At 37.1% G+C, this 23,770-nt stretch overlaps 1 protein-coding gene across 3 annotated transcripts in view; it reads right to left on the bottom strand.

The window, feature by feature from the left end:
* Window positions 1-23,770, bottom strand: part of IQCM (IQ motif containing M) — a 489,167-nt gene that overhangs the window by 115,877 nt on the left and 349,520 nt on the right. The window contains exon 12 of one of the 3 annotated variants that reach the window (XM_054554571.1): window positions 5,429-5,599. The exons of the other annotated variants lie outside the window; for them this stretch is intronic. Within the exon in view, the coding sequence (XP_054410546.1) occupies window positions 5,565-5,599 (35 nt within the window). The 3' untranslated portion in view covers window positions 5,429-5,564. Of the gene's footprint in view, window positions 1-5,428; window positions 5,600-23,770 lie in introns of those variants that run through there. 3 annotated transcript variants of the gene reach the window in all.

The raw sequence follows: 23,770 nt of genomic DNA on the forward strand, positions 1-23,770 counted from the left end.
AATGCTATTGTTTACAGTAAGGTAACATCTAATGACCACTTTTACAATGTTATGATATCAATAATTATTTCCCCTTTATAGGAACTTTAAAACCCACTAGGCTTATGAATATCTGTCTTTGTTTAAAACAACCTAGATTAGAAAATGTAAAAACAAACATGACTACATGGCGAAACCCCATATTTACAAACAAATACAAAAATTAGCCAGGTGTGGTGGCATGTGCCTGTAGTCCTAGCTACTTGGGTGGCTAAGCAGGGAGGACTGCTTGGGCCTGGGAGGTCGAGGCTGCCATGAGCTGTGATTGTGCCACTGTACTCCAGACTGGACAACAGAGCAAGACCCAGTCTCCAAAAAAAAAAAAGAAAAGAAAAGAAAGAAAGAAAGAAAAAGAACATGAAAAAAAAACCTTTGATTTTCTTTTCAATATTTAAATTAATTTTTTAAAAGGGAGAAAGATTCTAATATGGCAAGTTTCTTATCAATGGCAACTTGAAGCCAATAAAACTAAAGGAATACTATATATATATATATATATATATATATATATATATAGTGTGTATGTATGTGTATATATATATATATATATATATATATATATATATAAATATCCTGACACTATATCTGGCAGTATGGATCATTTTCAACAGAAGAAATTTTTATTAGAAAAGATTGAATTTTATCAAAACATGGATTAGTCTTAACAGTACTGGTCTGTGGCCTGGGGGTTGGGGTCCCTTATCCTATCCTATAAAAATCAGGTGCTTTTACAGGCTTTATGTATTACATATGTATTATTACCTCTCTCAATATACTGTACTTAAAAAGGTTTTATATGTAATACATATTGAGTGATTTATGAATTATTTGGAAATTTGTTAATGTTCTGTATCTGTGCTGCACAAATGCAGGTCATTATACAGTAGGTCTGGAGTGGAGCCTGAGATTCTGCACTTCTGACATAAGCCCAAGTGACATCAATGTTGCTGATACCACTGCACATTCAGTGGAAAGCTTCTCCAGGGCTGGTTTGCCAATGCAAGAAGAGGGGCTTTTTGTGGGATAGACCAAAAGCAGAATAATGATACTTCTTCAGAAAGAAAATGACTCAGTCAAAATAATGATAAATAACTATACAGAATGGAAGGCCAGGCCCACTGTCCTCTTGTCCATGTGTTTCCTTGACCATCTAAAAACATAGGAAGTAGAGGATGGAGTGTTAGAGGAATAGAAGCAAATGAAAAACTACTCATCTTTTCCCATCTCTACAGCAGCACCTACCACCTATATAAAACAGTACAATGAAATTAATTTTCAATAAAGCAATAGGAGTATTTCCTACTGTTTGAATTTCTGTCTTTTCCTATTTACCTTACATGTGTCTTTTTCTCCTTTTTCCACTTGGGACCCATTAGTTATCATGGAAATAATGATTCTGGTGAGAATGAGGAATAAAGACATAAGTATTTTCAGCTGAGGCAAAGTGCTACAAATTGCATTCAATTCTCAGAGCTGGGTTTACACCACAGTTGGAGAGCAGCAAAATTAAATCAGAAATTAGACTGCTGAATTATTCTGGATTCAACTCTAGAAGGCAGACTGCTAGTCTCTGCAGGAGAACATACGAATCTGAGCTGCAGAGAATGATTAGGCAATGAACAGCACACTGGGAGAAAATGGATTTGTAGGAGGAAGGGATAAATAAAAGTTCTCTGTCCCTTTTCTACAAATTTTAAATATCCGTTTGTTGTGGGGTATTGGAATTATTGCATTGAAAAGACCACTAGTAAGAACTTATAAAAATAGCATGATTCCCAATATTTAGGGAACAGCCTCTGGTTAGGAAAATTTTTTTAAAAAGACATCCGCATTATATAAGAATTCCATTTATACACATGTGCAAGGTGAAGCCTATGGGGTTGTCCAATGAAAATCTGAACCTGATTTGTCAAGTCATGAAGACAAATGATGATCAAACAGAGCACTTTAAAATGAACTGCCATAAACAAGAAGAGTGCAGCTTACTGCTGCTATTAACCATAATTGGGTTTTGGAAGGAAACAGAAGCCAAATGCAATATAGGTAATTAAAGAACAAGCTTTTGTTAACACTGGCTATCAAGGGGTTGTGATTTTAGAGACGTTGAATGTATTACGGTGCCCTGAAACTCATCTATTTTTAAATGGGTAGTGTATTTCTCTCTCCTGCAACACTAAAGTATAATCCTAGCTAACAGACAGGTCGTTTTCTATTCAAACTATTTACTATCCATTTAGGGCAAAGATGAGTCTTTTCAAAATTCAGAATTACCATGGAAACCATATTCTGAATCCCTGAGGAATGGGGAACAATTGGTTATGAAATTGTGATGGCTAAATTACAAGTCCCTAAATAGTGCATTATTGTAACTACTACCTCAATACTAAGCATATGGGTTTTTATTTTGTTTCCCTTTAAAATGAACTCATTGTTCTTTACAAGATGCCTATAACATTTTGATTAGGTAACTTAAAGCAAATATGGTATTTCAAAATATGATAGCTGAGAATCAAAATTAAAATCATAATGAATATAAAAGAATGATTACAATTGTCATACCAGATGTTCAACATTTCTGGAGAAATAACGGAGACTTAGCTTTATAAAAATGTTCAGAAGTAAAACATGAAAATAATACTAGGAGATTCAATAAGTAGGACCTTTTTCGAAAGTTTTGAATCATGCTATTTTGAAAGAAAACTTGAATCTCAAAGCAGTAGCTCTTCAGATAAAAAGTTAGAGTAAACAGCACATTTCTTTCCAGGTTAGGTACAAAGGTAGAATTATAAAGCTTTGTGGTATCCATCTTTTTCCTCTTACTGTATATGTAATTCTGCTACACGGCTAACTAAAATGAACCATTGACTCAGAATGTTCATACCTCTCACCTGACAGAAAGGACACAACTCTACGTAAGGGTTGTGCTGTATACCACATTCTTAATCGGGGAAGCTTGATTACTCTTAATGCTAGCTTAATCTGAGATTATATATTGGTTTCTAGACTAGGTCCACTTAAATAAATCTCAATATCTATCTTAAATTCACTCCAAATCCAGGATTCAGATCCTTCCTATCCCACAAACTAAATTCTTGACAGAGTATCTTGTATATTTCCAGTCCCGTCTAGGATTAGAAGCTCTCCTGCTTTGATCTTGCCAGAGCCCTCTGGACTAAGCCCCTGGCCCCTAAAGCTTCTTTCTTGCCAGGTTTGTCTGATTTTGCCATCTTGCCATGTGACTACTGCCACTACCATTATCCTCAGGCATCATGCCTTGCTTACCATATGGCAAACAAACTCCAAGTATTGTTTTTGATGGGACCTTTTGAGACCTTTTGACCTTTTGAGATCACTTTGCTTGACCTAGGGGATCTACATTATCCCTAGGTTCCAGTTCTCCATGATCAGTGCTACTCAAAAGAACTTTCTGGAATGATGGAAATATTCTATATCTGTGCCACTCAATTTGGTAGCCACTGTCAACTGGTGCCTCTCAGGTACATAAAATGTGGCTAATGTGACTAAAGGAATTAAATTTTTAATTTAAAAATTTTTGATTAATGGGATATTATTTTGGATAGCACAGATCTAGATCCTAACCTCTTGATAGCTTAGAAATGTAAATCACAATACAAATTTAAGTAGGAATAGTTATGAAATCTAGATGAAGAGTGTGTACATAGACCTGCAAAGAAAAGAAAACCATGCATATTATTATTTTACTTCTGCCTTCATTTTATTTTCATTGTATGACACTAACCAGCTTACACAAGTGTCCAAACTATTAACAACAGGATTGATAACACATTCAAGATGATATGTCAAGAAAAATGATATTTAGATGCAAGTTTTTATATAAGATTTTTTATATTATTGAATATAAATAAGATAAATTTCTATGAAGAGCAATGTAGTAATACATTTTGTTTTTTTAATCAATTGCTAACAGAAGATGTAAGATATGTAGCTTGACAAGCACAATTTATATAAATAATACAGAAATTTTTAATTGTTCCTCAAGCTACACATAAGCCCTTGTGGCACAGCCACTAGACAGTGTTTCTCAATACAATAGGATGATATTAGGAGCCAAGGGACAAAACTAGTAACTAGGGCTCCCAGATGAGTACCGAAAAAAAGGCTGATTAACCACATTCTAAGTACACAAAGCTATGCTGTTGAAACTATCTCCCCAAAGAGCTTGCTGAGAGATATATACTGTGGATCAAGTACTAGCTCAACTTTCACCCCACTATACAATCTCCACCACCACAACTGGGGGAAATGAAGGTGCCTTTGAGAGAAAGCCATTTTGAGGGGAGAAAGAAAATATTTCCTTCTTCTCACCTTCTTGTGGAACCCTCTCCCAAGTCAAATGAAAAAGATTCCAGAAAATTGGTTGTAAATAATCAGGGCTTCTTCAAGAAGGAAAAAAAAAAAGGTTTTTTTTTTTGTTTCTAGTTGGCCATGTATTAGCCACTATGCTTACTGATTTGCCTCTGTGCTACTGGAATGGAGAAAAAAAAAAGAGTAGGGAATGATTCCTAATGGCATAGTAGAGAACTGTCAGGTGGCACAGGGAGGACTGCCCTCATGTCACCAGTTTCCATGAAATCAAGGAGGATACACTGCAGAGGTGGCAGGGTGTCAACCTTATTTATACTCAGAGAAGAAGTACATATTGAAACAGTTGAAATATTGTTGTGCTCACCAAATTTTCAAAAAGCAAACTGATTAATAGCATTGAGTAAACTAGAACTAAAACCCAGCTGACTCAATACATCTTTATCACCACAACAAATAATTCTTCTGTTCATCAACATTGTGATGTAGCTGTGAACAATGCTGATAATATGCACACTTCTATCATATCAGCTAGGACACATCACTACTTTTATTTGTTTATTTGTCCAGCCTCTTCCAACTAGGCTGTAAGCCAGTTGAGTGAAGGAAGTGCACTGAATATATCATAGAACCCAAGAGACTTTCTTCATTTTGGATCATAATTGAGGTCTAACAATAATAATAATAATGTTCAATTAATGGAGCTTAGTTTTCACTAACAGAAGTGTAATAATCTGATAAGGGGAGATTCCTGTTCTGATCTCTTTTGCATGGGTCAGGCCACATCTGAAATTGTATACTCAAGTCTGTGCATTACACTTTTTGTGTATTTATCAGGAGAAATATTAAAAAGTCTCCTAAGATTAGCATGGACTACTTATCAGAAAACAGTTGACAATGCTTATTTTCAAGAGGAGCAAAAATGCAGACAGCCATGATAGCTGTCTATAATTATTAGCGAGAATGCCAGTGGGAAGACAGATGAAATTTGTCCCTGTAACTTTGGAAGGTAGAATTAAGAGAAAAGAATGTAAATCTCAACAGAGAATTTTCATTCAATTTAATAACATATTGTTTTAATATGTTCAGGCTGTGACAACAAATACCTTGGATTGGCTAATTTAAAAACAACAAAATTTACCTCCCAGAATTTATTGTTCTGGAAGCTGGGAAGTCCAAGATCAAGGTTCCAGCAGATTCAGTCTTTGGTGAAGATCTGTTAATCAGAAATAAAGCCTTCTTGCTGCATCCACACAAGACAGAAGGGACAAAAAGCCTCCCTCCAGCTTCTTTTCTAAAGGCACTAATCCCATTCATGAAGCCGGGGCCCTCATGACCTAATTACTTTCTAAAGGCACTCCATTAATACCATAACATTGGCGATTAAGTTTGCATATATGAATTTCTTTTCGGGGGGGCACATACATTCAGACCATAGCACAAATTTAATAATTGTTAATGTGAAAGTGAAAATATTCTGTAACAGGCAATAGTGTGCTATCACTCAACATGTGGACAGGCAACACCTTTTCAGGAAACCACTTTTCAGGAATAATCACTAGAAGAATAGATGCCTATAAAAATTTCTTCCAAAGCTGAGATGCTGTAATCTTAAATTTGGGAGAATATTTCAAATCAAATAAGTTAAGAGTGTTGGGAACAACATTATTAGAAGAAGGAGAAAAGGCATAATGAGAATCCTTAATTCATTTGTTTATTGAGTATATACCATGTCCCAGGCACTGTTCTAGGTTTTAGGGATGCATCCATGTACAAAATTGGCAAAGATCACTGTTGTGAAATGCAGACAATAAATAACATGATAAATAAGTAAATTGTTTGTATGTTTTTCAGCTAGAACTTCAGTTGGAAACATGACATACTTAATAAAAAGTTTAATGAAAAGACCTCTTTTAAAAGGTAAGGGCAAGATTTAGGAAAACCAACCAAGCCTCATGCAGAATTCCCAGACTAGAAATTTCAAGGTCTTGCTATACCAGGAGGCTGGATGGAACAAGTGAAGAGCATAGTTATCAGAACCCAGAAAAGTCTGTCTGATAGGAGCTGTGGGTTTTAGTAGAGCAATGCAGCTAATTGGTAGAGACAGACACAGCAGTGAGGTTGCTGGAGAAATAAATATTCCAACTTCATTGCTCTTCTGCCTTCAGATCTAGTGTTGCTGCCTCCCATTGGCTATACTTAACTGGAACCCAAAGGACTAGGGAGCCTGTTGATGCTGTTTATACATTTCATCAATGCAGGGCACAGAGTAGGGTGAATGGCACTGAAGGCGCAAATGAAAAATATCTGTTATTGCATGTTAGAAAGCAGTAACTATGGAAGATTGCTAGGGGGAGGTTCCAAGATGGCCGAATAGGAACTGCTCCAGTCTGCAGCTCCCAGCGTGAGTGACGCAGAAGATGGGTGTTTTCTGCATTTCAAACTGAGGTACTGGGTTCAACTCACTGGGGCTTGTCAGACAGTGGATGCAGCCCACGGAGCTGGGCGGGGCATCACCTCACCCAGGAAGCACAAGAGGTCAGGAAATTCCCTTTCCTAGCAAAGGGAAGCCGTGACCAACAGTACCTGGAAAATCAGGACACACCCACCCTAATACCGTGCTTTTCCAATGGCCTTAGCAAATGGCACACCAGGAGATTATATCCTGCACCTGGCTCAGAGGGTCCCACACCCACGGAGCCTTGCTCACTGCTAGCACAGTAGTCTGAGATGGAACTGCAAGGTAGCAGCGAGGCTAGGGGAGGGGCGTCCGCCATTGCTGAGGCTGGAGTAGGTAAACAAAGCGGCCAGGAAGCTCAAACTGGGTGGAGCCAACCACAGCTCAAGGGGCCTGCATGCCTCTGTAGACTCCACCTCTGGGGGCAGGGCATAGCTGAACAAAAGGCAGCAGAAACTTCTGCAGACTTAAACATCCCTGTCTGACAGCTTTGAAGAGAGTAGTGGTTCTCCCAGCATGGAGTTTGAGATCTGAGAACGGACAGACTGCCTCCTCAAGTGGGTCCCTGACCCCCAAGTAGCCTAACTGGGAGACACCTCCCAGTAGGGGCCAACTGACACCTCATACAGCCAGGTGCCCCTCTGAGACAAAGCTTCCAGAGGAAGGATCAGGCAGCAACATTTGCCGTTCTGCAATATTTGCTGTTCTGCAGCCTCTGCTGGTGATACCCAGGCAAACAGGGTCTGGAGTGCACCTCCAGCAAACTCCAACAGACCTGCAGCTGAGGGTCCTGACTGTTAGAAGGAAAACTAACAAACAGAAAGGACATCCACACCAAAACCCCATCTGTACGTCACCATCATCAAAAACCAAAGGTAGACAAAACCATAAAGATGGGGAGAAACCAGAGCAGTAAAACTGGAAACTCTAAAAATCAGATCGCCTCTTCTCCAAAGGAACACAGCTCCTCACCAGCAACGGAACAAAGGTGGACAGAGAATGACTTCAACCAGTTGAGAGAAGGCTTCAGACAATCGGTAATAACAAACTTCTCTGAGCTAAAGGAGGATTTTGAACCCATCACAAAGAAGCTAAAACCTTGAAAAAAGATTAGACAAATGGCTAACTAGAATAAACAGTGTGGAGAAGTCCTTAAATAACCTGATGGAGCTGAAAACCATGGCACAAGAACTACGTGACTAATGCACAAGATTCAGCAGCCGATTCGATCAAGTGGAAGAAAGGGTATCAGTGATTGAAGATCAAATGAATGAAATGAAGCAAGAAGAGAAGTTTAGAGAAAAAAGAATAAAAAGAAATAAACAAAGCCTCAAGAAATATGGGACTATGTGAAAAGACCAAATCTACATCTGATTGGTGTACCTGAAAGTGACGGGGAGAATAGAACCAAGTTGGAAAACACTCTTCAGGATATTATCCAGGAGAACTTCCCCAACCTAGTGAGGCAGGCCAACATTCAATTTCAGGAAACACAGAGAACGGCCACAAAGATACTCCTTGAGAAGAGCAACTCCAAGACACATAATTGTCAGATTCACCAAAGTTGAAATGAAAGAAAAAATGTTAAGGGCAGCCAGAGAGAAAGGTCGGGTTACCATCAAAGGGAAGCCCATCAGACTAACAGCTGATCTATCGGCAGAAACTCTACAAGCCAGAAGAGAGTGGAGACCAATATTCAACATTGATAAAGAAAAGAATTTTCAAACCAGAATTTCATATCCAGCTAAACTAAGCTTCATAAGTGAAGGAGAAATAAAATCCTTTACAGACAAACAAAGGCTGAGAGATTTTGTCACCACCAGGCCTGCCTTACAAGAGCTCCTGAAGGAAGCACTAAACATGGAAAGGAACAACCAGTACCAGCCACTGCAAAACATGCCACATTGTAAAGACCATCAATGCTAGGAAGAAACTGCACCAACTAACGAGCAAAATAACCAGCTAACATCAAAATGACAGGATCAAATTCACACATAACAATATTAACCTTAAATGTAAATGGGCTAAATGCTCCAATTTAAAGACACAGACTGGCAAATTGGTTGAAGAGTCAAGACCTATCAGTGTGCTGTATTCAGGAAACCCACCTCACGTGCAGAGACACACATAGGCTCAAACTAAAGGGTTGGAGGAAGATCTACCAAGCAAATGGAAAAAAAAAAAAAAAGCAGGGGTTGCAATACTAGTTTCTGATAAAACAGACTTTAAACCAACAAAGATCAAAAGAGACAAAGAAGGCCATGACATAAGGGTAAATGGATAAATTCAACAAGAAGAGCTAACTATCCTAAATATATATGCACCTAATACAGGACCACCCAGATTCATAAAGCAAGTCCATAGCAATCCAGAAAGAGACTTAGACTCCCACACAATAATAATGGGAGACTTTAACACCCCACTGTCGACATTAGACAGATCAACGAGACAGAAAGCTAACAAGGATATCCAGGAATTGAACTCAGCTCTGCACCAAGCAGACCTAATAGACATCTACAGAACTCTCCATCCCAAACCAACAGAATATACATTCTTCTCAGCAATACATCACACTTATTCCAAAATTGACCACATAGTCAGAAGTAAAGCACTCCTCAGCAAATGTAAAAGAATAGAAATTATAACAAACTGTCTCTCAGACCACAGTGCAATCAAACTAGAACTCAGGATTAAGAAACTCACCCAAAACCGCTCAATTACATGGAAACAGAACAACCTACTCCTGAATGACTACTGGTTACATAACGAAATGAAGACAGAAATAAAGATGTTCTTTCAAACTAATGAGAACAAAGACACAACATACCAGAATCTCTGGGACACATTTAAAGCAGTGTGTAGACGGAAATTTATAGCACTAAATGCCCACAAGAGAAAGCAGGAAAAATCTAAAATTGACACCCTAACATCACAATTAAAAGAACTGGAGAAGCAAGACCAAACACATTCAAAAGCTAGCAGAAGGCAAGAAATAACTAAGATCAGAGCAGAACTGAAGGAGATAGAGACACAAAAAACCCTTCAAAAAATCAACGAATCCAGGAGCTGGTTTTTTGAAAAGATGAACAAAATTGATAGACCACTAGCAAGACTAATAAAGAAGAAAACAGAGAAGAATCAAATAGATGCAATAAAAAATGATAAAGAGATATCACCACCAATCCCACAGAAATAGAAATTACCTTCAGAGAATACTATAAAAATCTCTACACAAATAAACTAGAAAATCTACAAGAAATGGATACATTCCAGGACACATACACCCACCCAGGACTAAACCAGGAAGAAGTTGAATCCCTGAATAGACCAATAACAGGTTCTGAAATTGAGGCAATAATTAATAGCCTAGCAACCAAAAAAAGTCCAGGACCAGATGGATTCACAGCCGAATTCTACCAGAGGTACAAAGAGGAGCTGGTACCATTCCTTCTGAAAGTATTCCCATCAATAGAAAAAGAGAGAATAATCCTCCCTAATTCATTTTATGAGGCCAACATCATCCTGATACCAAAGCCTGGCAGAGACACAACAAAAAAAGAGAATTTTAGACCAATATCCCTGATGAACATCGATGCAAAAATCCTCAATAAAATACTGGCAAACCAAATCCAGCAGCACATCAAAAAGCTTATCCACCATGATCAATTTGGCTTCATCCCTGGGTTGCAAGTCTGGTGCAAAATACACAAATTAATAAACGTAATCCATCATATAAACAGAACCAAAGACAAAAACCACATGATTATCTCAATAGATGCAGAAAAGGCCTTCGACAAAATTCAACAGCCCTTCATGCTAAAGACTCTCAATAAACTAGGTATTCATGGGACGTATCTCAAAATAATAAGAGCTATCTATGACAAACCCACAGCCAATATCATACTGAATGGACAAAAACTGGAAGCATTCCGTTTGAAAACTGGCACAAGACAGGGATGCCCTCTCTCACCACTCCTATTCAACATAGTGTTGGAAGTTCTGGCCAGGGCAATCAGGCAAGAGAAAGAAATAAAGGGTATTCAATTAGGAAAAGAGAAAGTCAGATTGTCCCTGTTTGCAGGTGACATGATAGTATATTTAGAAAACCCCATCACCTCAGCCCAAAATCTCCTTAAGCTGATAAAGAACTTCAGCAAAGTCTCAGGATACAAAATCAATGTAGAAAAATCACAAGCATTCCTATACACCAATAACAGACAAACAGAGAGCCAAATCATGAGTGAACTCCCATTCACAATTGCTACAAAGGGAATAAAATACCTAGAAATCCAACTTACAAGGGATGTGAAGGACCTCTTCAAGGAGAACTACAAACCACTGCCCAACGAAATAAAAGAAGACACAAACAAATGGAAGAATATTCCATGCTCATGGATAGGAAGAATCAATATTGTGAAAATGGCCGTACTGCCCAAGGTAATTTATAGATTCAATACCATCTCCATCAAGCTGCCAATGACTTTCTTCACAGAATTGGAAAAAACTACTTTAAAGTTCATATGGAACCAAAAAAGAGCCCGCATTGCCAAGACAATCTTAAGCCAAAAGAAAAAAGCTGGAGGCATCACACTCCCTGACTTCAAACTATACTACAAGGCGACAGTAACCAAAACAGCATGGTACTGATACCAAAACAGAGATATAGACCAATGGAACCGAATAGAGCCCTCGTAAATAATACCACACATCTACAACCATCTGATCTTTCACAAACCTGATAAAAAAAAAAGAAACGGGGAAAGGATTCCCTATTTAAAAAATGGTACTGGGAAAACTGGCTAGCCATATGTAGAAAGCTGAAACTGGATCCCTTCCTTACACCTTATACAAAAATTAATTCAAGACGGATTAAAGACTTAAATTTAGACCTAAAACCATAAAAACTCTAGAAGAAAACCTAGGCAATACCATTCAGCACATAGGCATCGGCAAGGACCTCATGACTAAAACACCAAAAGCAATGGCAACAAAAGCCAAAATGGACAAATGGGATCTAATTAAACTAAAGAGCTTCTGCACAGCAAAAGAAACTACCACCAGAGTAAACAGGCAACCTACAGAATGGGAGAAAAGTTTTGCAATCTACCCATCTGACAAAGGGCTAATATGCAGAATCTACAAAGAACTTAAACAAATTTACAAGAAAAAAATCAACCTCATCAAAAAGTGGGAGAAGAATATGAACAGACACTTCTCAAAAGAAGACATTTATGCAGCCAACAGACACATGAAAAAATGCTCATCATCACTGGCCATCAGAGAAATGCATATCAAAACCACAATGAGATACCATCTCACACCAGTTCGAATGGCAATCATTAAAAAGTCAGGAAACAACAGGTGCTGGAGAGGATGTGAGAAATAGGAACACTTTTACACTGTTGGTGGGACTGTAAACTAGTTCAACCATTGTGGAAGACAGTGTGGCAATTCCTCAAAGATCTAGAACTAGAAATACCATGTGACCCAGCCATCCCATTACTGGGTATATACCCAAAGAATTATAAATCATGCTGCTATAAAGACACACGCACACGTATGTTTATTGTTGCACTATTCACAATAGCAAAGACTTGGAACCAACCCAAATGTTCATCAATGATAGACTGGATTAAGGAAATGTGGCACATATATACCATGGAATACTATGCAGCCATAAAAAAGGATGAGTTCATGTCCTTTGTAGGGACATGGATGAAGCTGGAAACCATCATTCTCAGAAAACTATTGCAAGGACAGAAAACCAAACACCACATGTTCTCACTCATAGGTGGGAATTGAACAATGAGAACACTTGGACACAGGGTGGGGAACATCACACACTGGGGTCTGTCATGGGGTCGGGGGAGTGGGGAGGGATAGCATTAGGAGATATACCTAATGTAAATGACAAGTTAACGGGTGCAGCACACCAACATGGCACATGTATACATATGTAACAAACCTGCACGTTGTGCACACGTACCCTAGAACTTAAAGTATAATAATAAAAATAAATAAATAAATAAGATTGCTAGTCAAAAAAAAAAAGAAAGCAGTAACTATGAAAAGTAATAATAATAATGATAATAATGGAAGGAAAAGGAATAGGGCATACAGAAATCAGGATAGAGGACTGTAAAATAAAGTAGTCAAAGTAGACATAACTGGTTGGGCACAGTGGCACAGGCCAGTAATCCCAGAACTTTCGGAGGCCAAGGCAGGAGGATTGCATGAGTCCAGGAGTTCAAGACTTCAGTGGACTCCAGCCTGGCAATAGAGCAAGACCATGTCTTTAAAAAAATAAAAATTAGGCCAGGTGCAGTGGCTCACACCTGTAATCCCAGCACTTTGTAGGCTGAGGCAGGTGGATCACTTGAGGTCAGGAGTTCGAGACAAGTCTGGCCAACATGGTGAAACCCCGTCTCTACTAAAAATACAAAAAAAAAAAAAAAAAGGCCAGGCATGGTAGCATGCTCCTGTAATCCCAGCTCCTCGGGAGGCTGAGGCAGGAGAATCGCTTGAATCTGGGAGGCAGAGGTTGCAGTGAGCCAAGAGATCGTGTCCTTGTACTCCAGCCTAGTCAACAAGAGTGAAACTGTCTCAAAAATAAATAAATAAATACATATAATTAAAAAATAAAAACAGAGTAGACATAACTGAGAAGTATCATTTGAGCTAAGACTTAAAGGAGATGAAGTAGTTAGCTGGATGAAAATCTGTGTAGAGAGCATCCTAGGAAGAAGAAACAGTTGGTGAATGGCCGTGGTGTTCAAAAAAAAACAGGGAAGTTAGTGTGCTAGAAGTAGAGTGAGGAGGAAAGTAATAAGAGTTGGAGTCAGAGTGGTTTGGGGGCCAGATAATGCAAGGGTTTAACGGCCATTGAAAAGGTTTGATCCTTACTCAGCTGAATGAGAAACTGAGGGAGGGTTTTGAGGAAAGACATAACCTATTTTGAAAAGACCATTCTGGCTACTGTGTCGAAAATATTCTGTGCTGTTAGAGGGTCACAAAGGCAGCACGTGAGGATGCTATTGTAGTAATCCAGGTAAAAAGATGGATGAGACTATCTCATGGCAGGAGAGGTTAGTAGTCATATCTGAATATCATTGAAGGTAGAGCCCATACGTTTTCCTGACAGATTAGATGTGAGGATGAGAGAAGGAGAGGAGTCAAAGATGTCCCCAGATTCCAGATTTTGAAGCAATTGGAAGGATGGAGTTGTCATTAACTAAGATGGGTAAGAATATAGGTGGGGCCAATTTGGACTATAATCAGGAGTTCAGTTTGAATCTAGAGAATCTATTAGACCTCCACATGGAGATATTGAATAGGCAGATACATATGTGATCCTGGTGTTGAGAGACTCTGGGCTAGAACTAGATATTTGGGCATAGTCAGCATATACAGCATATAAATAATATTTAGAGCACTGATGGGGGAAGAAGCAGCAGAATTGGCAAAGGAGAATGAGAACGAAAAACCAGAGAAAAGAGGATGAAAACCAAAAAAGTGGGTTGTCTTTGAATAACAACAAAATTTAAAAAAATTATATCAAAGGGAAGGGAACGATCAACTTTGGGATATCATGCTGATAGGCCAAGTAAAATAATAACAGAATTGGCCATTAGAGTTAGCCAAATGAAGGTTATTGGTGACCTTGACATGAGCAGTTTTGGTGGAGTCATGAGGGATAGGGTAGGACGGTGCATTTCAGAAAGAATAAGATGTGAGGAATTGAAGACAATGAGCGTGGATGACTCTTTCAAGGAAGTTTTGCTGCAAAAGAAGTGCAGATGACAGAGGGGAAAGTTTTTTAAGATGGGAAGAATAATAGCATGTTTGTATAATGATAGGAAACATCCAGTAAAAAGAAAAAATAATGATTTGGAGAGAGAGATGAAAATTACTGTAGTAATGGGCCTTAAGAAGGAAAGATAGGGCTGGATCTAGGGCACAAGTGAATGAACCAACTTCAGATCGAAGCATGAATAAACTGGCACATCTATGGCAGCAAGAGAAAGGCAGAGCACTAGATAGAAATAACAAAGGCGTAAATAGTTTTTGTATGGGAAGATGCATCAGCCTACTTGTCTGCTGGCAGAAAACGAAATTCAAAATGAATCTTAGTTTCCTTACTTAAGTTCCCCAGAGTGGCAGGAGGAGTATAGATTCTCCATGATGAGTAAGGATTTGTATTACAATATGAAATTATCATATAGGTAAGATGACTTAATTTTGAAGGCAGAAAGTGATCAAACCACTACTAAAGCTTAAGTGACAAGTTGTAAGATTGGGATATATGGATTTCAGTGTGGTCACTATGTGAGTCTACTTCAAAGAAGAAGAGACTGGGACTATAGGCTTGTAAAAGTAATAGAAGTTTGTATTAATACATTCTTTGTAAACTGGAAAAAAAAAACATTATCTTGAAAGGTCTAATAAAAGACATCAACCTAAAGGTAGAGGAGGCTGGATCTCAGCTATCTCCTATCAGACTAGACAGACTAAGCTCTAGGGGAAAAAATGCTTAATTTTTTTCCTTTAAACTAGTTTTAAGAAACTTTAGGAGTCAGGTATAGGAAAATGCACACTTGGAGGGTAAACTTGCCCATTCATCAGAAAAAAAGCCTCCATCTCAGATCAGTGGCACTGAGTCCTGTTGTACTTTAATAATATACCTATTGGTACAATAACAACAACCTTTCATTTGAATAGAATTTTATAATTTATATTAAATGGAAATTACATTGAAAGGAGCCTCAAAAATACAGGAAAGACCAAAATCTGGCCCCTGGGAAGGCAGCTGGCTACATAGAAGCTTATACGCCATCAGCACTTTCCTGTATTCTCTTCATTTTTATTTAATCACATCCCAAAGATAAGAAATTAAGGGTAAAATAAGTAGCAACAGATCTTAAACCTATCAAAAGACATCAGTTTTTGTGAAATATGGCTGAATACATAAAGTTAAAACTAAAGGTCCAAATGCCCTTCCTGCCACCTTTGATAAATCAATTGATGATGTTCATTTGGAGCTTATCTTAGACTACTTTCTATTGAAGCTATTTTTTTCTGTCTCAGCCAAACCTAAATGAGGACTGATGCTCAGCCCTTTTCTGATGAACTGGGAGGCTATGATCTCTCAGGGCCTTGTTAACAAGAGCTGATATGCACAAGGGTAAGGGAGCCTGTAAAGCAGAAATTCCCCTCTGGTAAGAGGGAGAGGACATGTGAAAAACCAGGAGGTGAATATTTAGAGTATTTACTCTGTATCATGCACTGTGCTGGGAACTTGGTATATATAAGGAAGTAAAAATCCACATGGTCCTTGCCCTCACAGAGCTTACTGTCCAGCGGGGGCTGGAAGAAGACAGATATTAAATCAAATTGTCCCATAGGTAAATGCAAACAGAAATGGAGCAGCTATGTGTAATGGCAAGGATGAAATTATGCTTTCGGAATGGGTAGCTAAAATGTAACAAAGGATACGTCACTGTAAATGAAGTGGCCAAGGAATATCCTGGCCTGTGTGTTGGAGAAATCCATATAGGTGTTAGAATTGCCCAGGAGGGAATAAATGGGTATCAGAGATGACAAAAAATGAGAGGGTATACTGGGGGAAAAATGCATGTGGGAGGAGTGAATGGTATGGTCAAATGGAACAGAGCTCTCAAAGAAAGGTCTTGTACAGGAAGGACTTGCTTAGTGGAGATCTCTGGCATGAGTTCAAATTCTGACTCTCAACCTTCAAATGTATGACACTGGGCAAATTTCTTAAGCTGTATGTTTCTGTTTATTAATCTATAAAATGAAGATAATAATAATACTTATCTCATGGGGTTGTTTTGTGGAATTAGACAAATAAACACCTAAAATTACTTAGACTACTGCCAGGGATGTAGTTAGTATACAGTTAGTATTAGCTGTTATTATTATTAAGATAGAGTAAAAAGCACATGAAAAGCCCCTGAGGCTTATTCAAAGAACACAAACCAGGCTGGTGTGACTTGAAATAAGTGAGCAAGAGTTTAACAGTCTTTGCGAGGAGATGGGCATCAAGTCTAGTGACCATAGGACTTGTCTTTCTTATCTGTGTAATAGCAGGTGCAAGATTGCACACACTAGAAACCGTGGATTGTAGATATCATAGACTCCCATATCCTGAAAGTCTGGGCCTGTTCTCCAGCCTGGAACAAGGGTTGTTGGACTTCTAAATAGCAAAGGGATGCAGGGCATGATGATGCATGGGTCACTAACTCAGCAGTTTAGGTACCAGGTGAAAAGAATGTCATGATACATAATTAGTGAGAGGGATATGCTTTCCATTAAGGTATGAAAAACAACAAAATTCTGGCTCAGTGAGGCTTGGAGGGAACACAGCATACTTGATACCTCTAGAGTTATGTAGATTTGGACTACCAGGATACACACTGGAGCAATTTCATGGAGAAGACAAGTCGCAGGAAATAGCACTGTAGCCTTAAGCTTTCCTCAGGCATTTGAAGACATGAGGCAAGCAGGAATGATCCTGTACATGAGAACCTACAAGAGTCTTTCTAGGGACTCCTAGGAAAATACTGATAGGTATGGAACTCCTTACAGTCAAATCAGTTAGTTATAATTAGGGGAAATTTGGATATTAACATTAATGTGATTTCATTCATATGTATAGGTTAATGATGACACGATATTTGGATTATATATGCTTATTATTTTTCAAAACAAAATACAACCACCTAGAGTGAAGGGACTGTGTCCCCCCCCCAATTCTTAACAAGTCATTTAATAAATATTAGTTGATGATGATTAGAGTCCTTTCAATAGAATAAAAACTTTTGACAGAATCAAAAGAGGCAAGAATTCCGTATTTTAGAAGTAAAGAATCACTCAATTTTACTCTGCTTCAAAATTTGGACAAGTGTCGCAAGAAGAGAAAACTTTTTACAGGATAGCACAGTAATTCATATTTGAATAACTTAATGACAATGACTGGTTACACTGAACCTATTACCTTAAGTATGATGCAGAAAGGCAACATGATGAACCACTTATTTTCAAAAGATTCCTCTCAAATGGCATGGTATATGGAGGGGAAACGCCATTCTAGGGGTAGAGATCATAGATCCTGATTCTGCCACATGGCCAAAGTTATAATATTTGGGCATGCCCCTTAAATTTTAAAATAATACCAATGATAATAATTATAAATCTCAATTATTTGAGACTATTTACTATACATCAGTAACTGTTCTAAGGGATTGGCACATATGAACTCATGTGATCTTCCTAGTAACTCTAAGAAATAGGCACTCTTATTATTTCCATTTAAGGAAGAGGACCCTGAAAAACAAAGTAAAATTCACAAGGTCACACCAATTTTAAGAGGCAAAGCCACATTAAGAATTCAAGGAGTTCCTTCTTCTTTTTCTTTCCTTCCCTTTCTGAACAAGTCAGATCTAAAGCCATTAGGTGAAACTGAGTATGGCAGACGCCTGCACCAGGCACGGAGAGCCACAGTATCTCTGGCCTGGGATGATGGAGTGCAGAGCCCGGGCAGGACAAGGAGGGGGTCTCCAACCAGGAACAGCCTGGTGCACTGAGTTAGGTCCCAAGTGGGGTGAGGAAGGCAGCCATGCATAGGGAGCCCAAGACAGGGGCCCAAGAGATTATACCAAAGCTCTTATATTAAATAATGTACCATATGCCCAGACCTTTAGTAGAAACTGCCACCAGGAAACAAGATAATACCCAGAAAAATTAAGTGTGAATACACATGTAGACAATATATGAAGTACAAAGAGCAACTCATTTGCAATGAAAAGCCATTGTCCAATATTAAAGGATGATCTTATATGACTACTGACATGTAAAATGTTTTCTCTGCAAACATCATAAGCATTGTTAATTAATATGCCATGGGTAGATCCACATAACATCACTCTGATTTACCAATTGTGTATTTTTTTAGTTTTATTCTTTTTAATTTTTGTGAGTACACAGTAGGTGTATATACTTATGGGGTACATGAGATATTTTGGTGCAGGCATGCAATGCATAATAAATAATCCAATTATACTTTTTAAAGTTATTTTTAAATACATGCTTAAATTATTATTGACTATAGCCCCCCTGTTGTGCTATCAAATACTAGGTCTTATTTATTTTTTCTTTGTTTTTGTACCCATTAATCATCCCCATCTCCTCCATACCTTCCCATTACCCTACCCAGCCTCTAGTAACCAGCCTTCTATTCTCTATCTCCATGAGTTCAACTGTTTTGATTTTTAGATCCCATAAATAAGTGAGAACATGCAATATTTGTATTTCTGTGCCTGGCTTATTTCACTTATCATAATGACTTCCAGTTCCATCTGTGTTGTTGCAAATGACAGGATCTCATTCTTTCTTATAGCTGAATAATACTCCATTGTGTATAAGTACCACAGTTTCTTTAGGCATTCATCCATTGATGGACACTTAGGTTGCTTCCAAATTTTGGCAATTGTTAATACTACTTCAATAAACATAGGAGTGCAGATATCTCTCTGATATATTTATTTCCTTTATTTTGGGTATATACCCAGCAGTGGGATTGCTGGATCCTATAGTAGCTCTATTTTTAGATTTTTGAGGAACTTCCACACTGTTGTCCTTAGTGGTTTTCCTAATTTACCTTCCCATGAATAGTGTACAAAGGTTCCTTAGCTCATCCTTGCTAGTGTTTGTTATTGCCTGTCTTTGGATATAAGCCATTTTAATTGGGGTGAGATGACATCTCATTGTAGTTCTGACTTGCATTTATCTGATGATCAATGGTATTGAACACCTTTTCCTATGCCTGTTTGCCACTTGCATGTCTTCTTTTGAGAAATACCTATTCAATTTTTTTTGCCTCTTTTTGATTAGATTATTAGATTTTTTCCTAGACAGTTGTTTGAACAACTTCTATATTTTGGTTATTAATCCCTTGTCAGGTGGATAGTTTGTAAATATTTTCTCCCATTCTGTGGGTTGTTTGTGCACTGTGTTGATTGTTTCCATTGCTGTGCAGAAGCTTTTTAACTTAATGTGATACCATTTATCCATTTTTGCTTTGGTTGCCTATGCTTGTGGAATATTACTCAAAAACTTTTTGCCCAGACCAATGTCTTAGAGATTTTCCCCAACGTTTTCTTGTAGTAGTTTCATAGATTGAGGGCTTATATTCAAGTCTTTAATCTATTTAGATTTTATTTTTGTATAGAGCAAGTAATAGGGGTCTAGTTTTATTCTTCTGCATACGGATAACCAGTTTTCTCAGCACCATGTATTAAACAGACTGTGTTTTCCCCAGTGTATGCTCTTGGCTTGTCAAAAATGAGTTCACTGTAGGTGTGTGGATTTCTTTCTGAGTTTTCAATTCTGTTCCATTGGTCTACGTGTCTGTTTTCATGACAGTACCATGCTCTTTTTGTTACCATAGCTCTTTGGTATAATTTGAAGTCATGTAATGTGATTCTTCCAGTTTTTCTTTTTCTTTTTGCTTAGGATAGCTTTGGCTATTCTGGGTCTTCTGTGATTCCATAAAAATTTTAGGATCCAAAAAAAATTTATGTGAAGAATGTCATTGGTATTTTGATAGGAATTGCATTGGATCTGTAGATTGCTTTGGGTAGTATGGACATTTTAAAAATAGTGATTCTTTCAATGCATTAAGATGGAGTATCTTTTCTTTTTTTGGGGGGGTGGTTTTCTTCAATTTTTCTCATCAGTGTTTTATAGTTTTCATTATAGAGATATCTTTACTTCTCTGGTTAAATTAATTCCTAGGTATTTAATTTTATGTGTGGCTCTTATAAATGGAATTGTTTTTTATGTCTTTTTTGGATTGTTCACTGTTGACATATAGAAATGCTACTACATTTTATATGTTGACTTTGTATCCTGCAACTTAACTGAAATTTATTTTTCAGTTCTAATAGTTTTTTGGTGAAGTCTTTAGGCTTTTCCAAATATAAGATCATATCATCTGCAAATAAAGATAATTTGACTTCTTCCTTTCCAATTTGGATGTTCTTTATTTCTTCCTGCTGTTTGATTGCTCTAGCTAGAACTTCTAATGCCATGTTGAATAACAGTGGTGAAAGTAGGCATCCTTGTCATGTTCCAGGTCGTAGAGAAAAGGGTTTCAGGTTTTCCCCTTTCAGTATGATACTAGCTGTGAGTCTGTCATAAATGGCTTTTATTATGTTGAGGTATGTTCCTTCTATACCCAATTATTGGAGGTTTTTTTTTTATCATGAAGGGATGTTGAATTTTATGAAATTCTTTTTTAGCATCAGTTGAAATGGTCATATGGTTTTTGTCCTTCATTTTGTTGATATGATGTATCACACTGGTTGATTTGCATATGTTGAACCATCCTTGAATCCCTGGGATAAGTTCCACTTGGTCATGATGAATAATCATTACAACATATTTTTGAATTCAATTTTCTAGTATTTTTTGAGGATTTTTCCATCAATATTCATCAGAGATATTGGCCTGAAGTTTTCTTTTTTTAATATGTCTTTGGTTTTGGTATCAGGGTAATATTGTCTTCATATAATAAATTTGGAAACATGTTCTTCTCCTTATTTTTCATAACAGTTTGAGTAGAATTGGTATTTTTTTTTAATGTTTGGTATAATTCAGCAGTGAAGCCATTGAGTCCCAGGCTTTTCATTACTGGTAGATGTTTTATTATGGCTTTGAACTAGCTACTTTCTATTGGTCTGTTCAGGTATTGAATTTCTTCATGGTTCAATCTTGGTAGGTTGTATATTTCTAGGAATGTATCCATTTCTTCTAAATTTTCCAATTCATTAGTATATAGTTGTTCATAGTAGTCACTAACAATCCTTTGAATTTCTGTGGTATTAGATGTAATGTTTCCTTTCTCATCACTGATTTTATTAATATTTATTTGCATCTTCTCTCTTTTTTGTAGTTAGTTTGGCTAAGGGTTTGTTGATTTTCTTTACCTTTGCAAAAAAAGCTTTTTGTTTCATTGATCTTTTGTATTGTTTTCTTCATTTCAAATTCATTTGTTTCTGCTCTGACTGTTATTATTTCTTTTCTTCTCCTAATTTTGAGTTTGGTTTGCTCTTGGTTTTCTAATGTTTAAAGGTGTATCATTAGGTTATTTATTTGAAGTTTTTCTTTTTTTTGATGTAGGTTCTTATAGCTATAAATTTCCCTCTTTAGTATTGGTTTTGCTGTATCCTATAGGTTTTGTATGTTGAGTTTCCATTACCAACTGTTTCAAGAAATATTTCAATTTTCTTCTGAATTTCTTCATTGGCCCACTGGTCATTAAGAGGCATATTGTTTAATTTCCATGTGTTTGTATAGTTCCAAAATTCCTCTAGTTATTGATATCTAGTTTTATTCTATTGTGGGAAGAGAAGATGCTTGATGTTATTTCAGTTTTTTGGAATGCTTTGAGAGTTGTTTTGTGACCTAACATATGGTCTCTCCTTGGGATGGGTCCATATGCTGAAGAAAATAATGTGTGTTCTGTAGCCATTGGATGAAATGTTCTGTAAATACCTATTAGTTCATTTATTTTTCTATAGTACAAATCAAGTTTGAGCTTTCTTTGTTGATTTTCTGTTTGCGAGATCTATCCAATGCTGAATCTGGGGTGTTGAGGTCTCCAGCTATTATTGTATTGGAGCCTATCTCTCTCTTTAGCTATAATAATATTTGCTTTATCTATCTGGGTGCTCCAGTTTGGATGCATATATGTTTACAATCATGATATTCTCTTGCTAAATTGATTCCTTTATCATAATGTAGTGACCTTCTTTGTTGCTTCTTACAGTTTTTGTCTTGAAATTTGTTTTGTCTTGATATCCATTTCATCTGATATAGGTATAGCTACTCCTGCTCTTTTTTTGTTTGTTTGTTTCCATTGGCACGGAATATCTCTTTCCATCCCTGAAATATATATTTTCAGCCTGTGTGTATCTTGACAGTTGAAGTATGTTTCTTGTAGACAATGGATCATTGAGTCTTGTTTTTTCATCCATTCAGCTGCTTTATGTCTTTTGATTGTAGAGTTAACTCAGTTTTCATTCAATGTTATTATTGATAAGTACGGACTTATTCCTGCCATTTTGTTATTTGTTTTTTAGGTTGTTATGCAGTCTTTTCTGTTTCCTTCACACCTGTCCTCCTTTCAGTGAAGGTGATTTTCACTGGTGGTATTATTTTTTGCTTTTTATTTTTTGTGTATCTATTGTATATTTTTCAATTTTAGGTTACCACAGGCTATGCAAATACTATCTTATAACCCATTATTTTAAACTGATGACACCTTAACATTGATTGCATATAGAAACAAACAAACATGAAAAAAAAAAAAACTCTACACTTTAATTTTGTCCCTTTTTTTAAACTTTTGACTGTTTCTCTTTATGTCTTATTGCACTAAGTCTTAAAAAGTGGTTGTAGTTACTATTTTTGTTTGGTTCATCATTTGGTATTTCTACTTAAGGCAAGAATAGCTTACACACAGCAGTTGGTGGTTATACTATTCTGTTATTCTGTGTGCTTGAGTTTTGTACCTTCAGACGATTTTTTCTTGCTCTTTAACATCCTTTTCTTTCAGATTAAAGAATTCTCTTTTGCATTTCCTGTAGGGTACATTTGATATTGATGAAATCTCTCAGCTTTTATCTATCTGGGACGGTCTTTATTTCTTCTTCATGCCTGAAGGATATTTTCCCCAAATATACTAATCTAGGGTAAAAGTTTTTTGTTTCTGTTTTTCTTTTTAACTTTAGCACTTTAAATATGTCATGCCACTCTCTCCTGGCCTGTAAGTTTTCCGGTGAAAAGTCTGCTGCCAGACATATTGTAGCTCCATTGTATGTTATCTGTTTCTTTTCTCTTGATACTTTT

The sequence above is a fragment of the Pongo abelii genome, chromosome 3 (assembly GCF_028885655.2).
Source record: "Pongo abelii isolate AG06213 chromosome 3, NHGRI_mPonAbe1-v2.0_pri, whole genome shotgun sequence".
NCBI classification, from domain to species: Eukaryota; Metazoa; Chordata; class Mammalia; order Primates; family Hominidae; genus Pongo; species Pongo abelii.